Genomic DNA, 7,392 nt, shown 5'->3' with positions numbered 1-7,392 from the left:
TTTTGAGACACAGATGAGAATCAGAGCTAGCCTTTGGGAAAGGCTTTTCTTTCTTATAACATTGCTAACTTAAATATACATATTTTTTAGGCAAAATATGAAATACCTTGCTATAAAATTACTGCTTTGACTCCTAAACCAACTACAGAACATCTACCTGTAATCAACTGAAGTACAGGGTTATTCTTCCCATCTGCTTCATTAGTTGTTAGATGTTGCTGAGCCGATTCGCACACAGTGCAGGGGAAAAACAGTCCCTGCTGCAGGAGGGTTGGTCCAAGAGCCTATTCTTCTAATTACATTGAAGCTATAGATGGACTATTGGCTTAAAACTTGAGTTAGATCCTGAAGATTTGTTTCTAGCATGGAATCCATTTTGAGAAATTGGGGTTTGCAGCTCAGATAGCTGTGCTCAGGACTCAGAGCACTTTTCTAGCTATGATACTAGCCTTCGAAGAGAGTACAGGGGTAAGAATGCTAAGTGATAATGAAAACATATGTTTTGTTTATATGAAATATGACCTTTCCATCAGGATGAATGCTTCTGAGATTACATCAAACAACAGAAAACCAGGAATTAACTCCCTGAGGTAAAAAGAGTAGTACACAGTGTGTTAATTATTTTGTAAGAGACCTTTTCAGTTGCCTCAAATCAACACCTTCAATAGGCAGGTGCGACAACTTGTCACATTTAAGGTCTAGTAAGCAGAAGATGGACTAGTGATGACTTGCTTATGGTGGAATAGGTGCTTCAGAATGCATTAGTGAGGCAAAGGCTCGAGGGAAATCAGGCAAATGAACAAAAATAATAGCAAAGATGCCACTAAAGGCAGAGTTGAATCTGGCCCAACAGACTGGTAAATGGGCCTGTAAATAGAAGCAATATGGTACAAAGAGAACAGTTGGAACTGGATGGGAGCAAGAATGGTCTGAAAGAAGGTAATGAGGGGTGAAATAATTACGGTAGAAGATGAAAACCAAAGCTAGGGCAATTGGTTTAGTTCCAAGAGTGAAAAGGTGTCACGATTTTTAAGTTGTACTTGTTTGGTTTTGGAAATGAAATGACAGCCAGGAAGGAGACATGCTAACAGTCCTCAAATACTGGCAAAGTGACAAAAATAGAACAGGGGTAATCATGTTCTTATACAGATAGAAAAAAGAAGCAGTGGACACAAGCTGAAGGGAGATTGTTTAATAGAAATTTTTCATTGACAGATGATCTGGGCATGATGTGATCCTCCACCACTAGACATCCTTAAGAACAAGTGAGAGAAATTATTTTTGGATCATATAGGTATAATGATACCTGTCTGTAATCCCAGGGTGAAAACTAGCTGGTCCCTGGACCGGACTCCTCGTTCAGTTAATCCATGTGTTGATGGTAGTTAGAATTCATTAGAATCGCTGTGGATATTCTGATATCATAGCAAAGGAAAATCCTGGTCTTAAGAAATAACTACGTTTAGGTCCCTACAACCAAAAAGACGTAGGATTTTGCCCATGAAAGTTCAACACAAGGATTAGTAGCTGGGAAATTTTATTATATTGTAGAAATATTGATCCTCGTGGGCCAAATTCTGAACCACTCAGGTCAGCCAAGTCACAGAGAAGTCAGAGGGTCAAATGTGATTTTACCTTGAAACAAAGCCATTGAAACCAGAAGCTGAAGTGTCTCAATGAGTTAGGCTAATAACTGATTATGCTAAGGACTTGGTGCAATCCAAAGCACAAATACAGGCTGAGCAGAGACTGGATTGAAAGCAGCCCTGAGGAGAAAGATCTGGGGGTGCCAGCTGATGGGAAGCTCAATATGAGCCGGCAGTGTGCTCTTGAAGCCCAGAAAACCGACTGTATCCTGGGCTGCATCAAAACGAGCGTGACCAGCAGGTGATCCTGCCCCCCTACTCTGGTGAGACCCCCCTGGAATACTACATTCACCTCTGTGGTCCCCAACACAAGAGGGTGAGTCCATTGGGAGGCGATGAAGATGATCAGAGGATGGAGAAAGCCTGAGAGAGTTGAGTGTGTTCAGCCTGGAGAAGAGAAAGCTCAGGGGAGACCTTAGAGCAGCTTCCAGTGCCTAAAGGGAACCTACAGGAAATCTGGAGAGGGACTTCTGACAGGAGCGTGGAGGGGCAGGGTAAGATGTAATGGCTTTAAACTGAAAGAGGGTAGATCTAAATTAGATACTAGAAAAATATTCTTCTCTATGGTGAGAAATACTCTTCTCTAGTGATGAGACACTGGAACAGGTTACCCAGAGAAGCTGCGGCTGCCCCATCCTTGGAAGTGCCTGCTAATCAGCACCCCTTGCTCTCACCGGGAGTGCATGAGGGGAGGCCCTGCAGGAGCCCTCTGCTCTGAAGAGATGCGGGGACCCCCTGCGGCAGCCCCTTGTCTTTGTCGCGACGGGGCGGCGGGCCAAGAGCTGCACCTTCACACAAGCGGGAGGCACCGCTGGCAGGAGTTAATCATTAAAGTTCCCAGCAGAGCCACTCCAGGCAGGCTCCCCTGAACCTCCTGGGCTTCCAGCCATGCCCTGTCCCCTCCCGGCCAGGTGCGACTAGCCCAACTGAGCACCACGGCGGGCGGGGAGACAGGAGGCAGGGACAGGCAGGAACACGCAGAACTCCCCGCCGCCTCCCGTCAGCGACAGAATCCCGGGAGAAGCCCCCTCCGCGGACACAGGGGAGCAGCCGTGAGGAGGGAGTGGCGCCCGCGGGCCGCCCCTGCCCGCTCAGGAGCAGCCCCCTGCTCCCTAAGGCCGCCGTCGCCCCGTCCCGCCGCCCATGGGGCTGAGGAGGCGGCGGTGAGGAGCATGGCCAAGGGACCCGAGCAAGAGGACGCCTTCTTGCACCTCCCTGCCGCGCAAGCCGGGCCCTCCGCCGCGCAGGAGGACTGCTACTCGGACTTGCTGCCCTACGCCGAGGAGGGGCTGTGTGCCGCGGAGGGCCCCGAGAGAGGGCTCCCGGAGCTTGCGCTGCCCGCCGGTATCAAGGCAGGTACGAGGTGCGGCGCCGGCAGCCCGCTTGTGGCAGCCGCAGGGCAGGGCGGGTGCGGGCAGCCCGGGTGAGGAGCGGCGGGCGGGCCACCGAACCGTCGGTGCTGCTCGGGGTCCTGCCTCGGGCGGCCCTGCCCGACCCGTCTCCTCCGGCAGTGGCGGGCAGGGAGGCCGGTTAAACGGACGCCTACCGGGCCGCAGCCGCGTCGGGAGGAGGCGGCGTGCTGCTGGACAGTAACGATGCTCTTGGGTTTCTCTTCTTGCTCATCCGCCGGCGCTCAGAAACGCGCTTTAACAGCGAAGCCCTGTCCTCGGAAGAAGAGGATGCAGGCACTCGCGACGGCGTACTGAAAGCTGCAGACCAGAGCCCGTCTGCGAAGAGGAGCGTCGCGCAGATCATGAAGGACAAGAAGAAGCAGACGCAGCTCACCCTGCAATGGTAGGAGTGCTAAGGCGAGCCGCTGCCGCCCTGCCCCGGGGGGACCTTCCTGTAAAGCCGAGGCTGCAAGGGGTGCTACACCTCACAAATCCTTTAGGAATAATTGTAATCTGTGGGTTTGTGGGGTGATGTTTGGTTAGTGGTGGTTTTTTTTCGGATAAGCCTCGTCTACGAATAAGGACATCCACCCCTAAATTTCTAGCAGAGGTTTATCAGTTAACTGAAACCTCCAACAGATTCTCACAGTATGTGGCTATTGATGAAACCTATCGAACAAAATGTAGAAATGAAGCATTACTGAAGAATTATTTTTGTGAATGAATGTTTTAATTATCCTTTAAGGCTATGGCTGTTAGATTTCCACCGCCTTATAATGTATATTTTTACATCAGAATCTACCCTGCATGGAACTTCTAACTTCATTTTATCTGGGAAAAAAAAAAAAACAAATAGCAGGTAAAATTCTGCAGACATTAACTGATAAATGTTTCTATTAAAGCACATTTGAAATTAGGAAGGAGTGGTGTTGAATTAAATGGAATTTAGTTACCAAATACAGACTGTAAATCGAGATTTCTTTTTCGCTTCTAACTGAAAAATGAGAGCAACCCAAGTTACTCAGTTTCGTAGTCTAGTTTACGTCTGATTTAGAGCATAAATTGTAAGGATTTGGGTCTGATGAGTCAGTGCAAAACTATTCTGTGCGCAGCATTTACTACACAGTATTTTCTTACAGATTTGTGTAATTTGAGAAAGAAATGAACTGCACATCATCCCAGGAGTAGCAATTAATGTAAACTGATAAAGAAACAGGACAACAGTGAAATACCCAGCTGTTACCAAAAATTCAGTTCAAGTGAAGACAGACATTTTTTACTTCAGTTTTTAAAGTTTTGCTATAACGACCATCAGTAGGCACTTGTATTCTGTAAACTGATTTGGAAGCTACATAAAAAAGGCACCCCTTTCAGAAAAAGCCAGTTCTTTGCTTTTCAGTATGGTTTGGTCAAGAAATGGATTCAGGTCCAGCGTGGACATTAAAAAGCAAAGGTAGGAAAAGAAGACATGATAGCACAGATATTAAAAATACAGTGGGGCAGAAGATGCAAGTCCAAGCCCCTGCTCTATTCAAAGGACAGACTTGAACCTTTCATAGTCTACTAAGTGCTCTTATTTTCAGAGAAAGGCTGGCTCTTGGGTGATGATAATTTCTATAAAACAAAAAGCTCAAACATTGAAAAAGACTCATTAAGAAAAGGGGCCTGGCCCCAGGTTTCCCATATTCTGCAACTAGCATAAGCATCAAGAGTGAAGTTAGTCTGTGGTATCTGCCTTATTCAGGAGAAACTTATTTGGGTGTTTTCATGGGATTTTTCAGTAAAATTAAAAAAGAAGAGGGCAGTACCAAAATCAAGAAGGAAAATGAGATCAGGAGACATGGAATGTTGCTTCTTACTCTGGCAGTTTCTTTCTCTGTACAGGTTGGAAGAAAACTACATCGTCTGTGAAGGAGTTTGTTTACCAAGATGCATCCTATATGCACATTATTTAGACTTCTGCAGAAAAGAGAAGCTGGAACCTGCTTGCGCTGCAACTTTTGGGAAGGTAAAGAGTAAATGCCTTCATAATTTATTAATACTTTGATGGAATCGCAATTTAGTACACCTGTATTGAAGTTCCTTGCAAATTCACATTTTCTACACACATGGAATCAGACTACATTGTTTCATATGACAGGATTTCGTGACATCAGATTTAGGAAACTGAGATTCCCTTTCATTTATTGCTACTTCATACAAACAAAGACGTTCTGTCAGAGAGGTTTTTCTTTTCCTTTTTGATGATGATGTTAACAGGTTCTTTCCACAAAAACAGATCTGACATGGAGGACACTTTTAATTATACTAAAGGCAGTGTAAAGTGAGATGTGACACAATAAGCAATACAAGAAGAGGAATAAAAATTAATAACACAGAGAGCTCCTGAATGAAAAACTGTTGATTCATTCTCTTTTCTACCCTTCTCTACAATTAATCCTAAAATCATTTAATGAAAGGGAGATTTGAACTCTCCAAATTAAATTCTCAGTAGTTAGTGAAACAGGAAACCAAAAATGCTCAAGGATCATCTTTTTTTAAACAGTACTGATCTAGTCATTGTTCATACATAGCAAAATGCATTAATTTAATTAAATAATAATAATGGGGTTTAAATCCAGTTCATAAAATGTTCACTTAGCAGTTTTTTTCTCTTAAGTTGGATATACTGAGAAAGTGTCTAATTTTCATTACAGTTTCAGTATAAATGAGGAAGTCAATAGCTTTCCATAAAAACATTGTTACACAGTGATCTGTCTGTTAGATACATCTTCTACCTCTATTACTGAATTATTTTTTCACTTAATAAACATTTGCGTTAAACATCATTCTTCACAGGAAGAGTAGGATGTTTTTAGGGCGCTAATCTCAACTTCAGGACTACAGTGACAGAATGTTTTGCTTGATTTGGATTGAATCATGTAACATGAATTCTTTATGTGCAGCATAGAGCTAAAGGAAAACTTCATAGGGTTTTAGTGAGCATGAATAAGTTTAAGTCTGTTCAACAGTTTGATAGTCAATGACACAGAAGTACCTGTGAGACAAATATTTGCCTGCTTTAACATTCAGATCACACTTTCCAAATAAAAAATAAATTTATTTTTAGTTGTTTGACTGTAAACAGAATGGCTAGAGGGCAGACTTTTCCCTGGTGTTGTTTAGGTCTCTGAAGCAAAAGGTACGGTTGCACTTTAGGGACCTGAAGGAAGCAGGATCCTGGTGAAGAAAACCAGATTTTAAACTGTAGCAGTGAAAGCGGAAGGGAAGAACAGCTGGGAAGGGTAGGAAGAAGTTTATGGGTGGGGAGACCGGAGTTACATAGCAAGAGGGACAAAGGATGAAAGCATAAAAGCATGGAATGATAGAACCATAGAATCAGCTAGGTTGGAAAAGACCTTCAAGATCATCCAACCATAACCCCAGGACTGCCAAGACCACCCCTACACCGTATCACTGAGGACCTCATCTACATGTTTTTTGAACACTTCCAGAGATGGTGATTCCACCACTGCCCTGGGCAGCCTGTTCCAATGCCTGACCACCCTCTCTGTGGAGAATTTTTTTCTAATATCCAATCTAAACCTCCCCTGGCTCAGCATAAGGCTGTTACCTCTTGTCCTATTGCTTGTTACTCATGAGAAAAGACTGACCCTCACCTCACTACAACCTCCTTTCAGGTAGTTGCTGAGAGAGATAAGGTCCCCCTGAGCCTTTTCCAGACTAAACAACCCCAGTTCCCTCAGACTAAACAACCCCCAGTTCCCTCAGACTAAACAACCCCAGTTCCTCATCAGACTGATTCTCCAGACCGATTCTCCAGACCTTTCTCCAGCTTTGTTGCCCTTTTCTGGATCCACTCCAGCACCTCACTGTCTTTCTTGTAGTGAGGGGCCCAGAAATGAACATATTATTTGAGGTGCAGCTTCACCAGTTCCAAGTACAGGGGAATGATCACTGCCCTGGCCCTGCTGGCCACACTATTTCTGATACAGGCCAGGATGCCACTGGCCTTCTTGGCCACTTGGATGCGAGCTGGCTCATATTCAGCTGTCAGTCCGCACCCCAAGGCCTTTTTCTGCCGAGCAGCTTTCCAGCCACTCTTCCCCAAGCCTGTAGTGTTGCATGCTTAATTGTTTCTGTTGTGAAGTGTCACAAATATTTATTCATGGACTACATTACGCCATATACTAACACTCCTTCTATGAACAGATTGCTAAGAAAGCATACCGGTGTTGGAAATTAACCCAGCTTTTTTCTCTTTAGACCATTCGCCAGAAATTCCCTCTACTTACCACAAGGCGGCTTGGAACAAGGGGCCATTCAAAGTAAGGCTCATTTCACCTGTGTATCCT

At 44.8% G+C, this 7,392-nt stretch overlaps 1 protein-coding gene across 1 annotated transcript in view; it reads left to right on the top strand.

The window, feature by feature from the left end:
* The first annotated feature begins 2,352 nt into the window (after positions 1-2,352).
* Positions 2,353-7,392, top strand: part of RFX6 (regulatory factor X6) — a 39,697-nt gene continuing 34,657 nt past the window's right edge. The window contains exons 1-4 of the mRNA XM_061460078.1: positions 2,353-3,002; positions 3,284-3,440; positions 4,922-5,045; positions 7,304-7,365. Coding sequence (XP_061316062.1) covers positions 2,819-3,002; positions 3,284-3,440; positions 4,922-5,045; positions 7,304-7,365 — 527 coding nt within the window. The 5' untranslated portion in view covers positions 2,353-2,818. The remainder of the gene's footprint in view (positions 3,003-3,283; positions 3,441-4,921; positions 5,046-7,303; positions 7,366-7,392) is intronic.

The sequence above is a fragment of the Pezoporus flaviventris genome, unplaced genomic scaffold (assembly GCF_033815535.1).
Source record: "Pezoporus flaviventris isolate CSIRO_AGI_PZ_B2104156 unplaced genomic scaffold, CSIRO_AGI_Pfla_v1 ptg000031l, whole genome shotgun sequence".
In the NCBI taxonomy this organism is placed as follows: domain Eukaryota; kingdom Metazoa; phylum Chordata; class Aves; order Psittaciformes; family Psittacidae; genus Pezoporus; species Pezoporus flaviventris.
The sequence above is the reverse complement of the archived record's forward strand: the minus strand, read 5'-3'. Positions and strand labels throughout refer to the sequence as shown.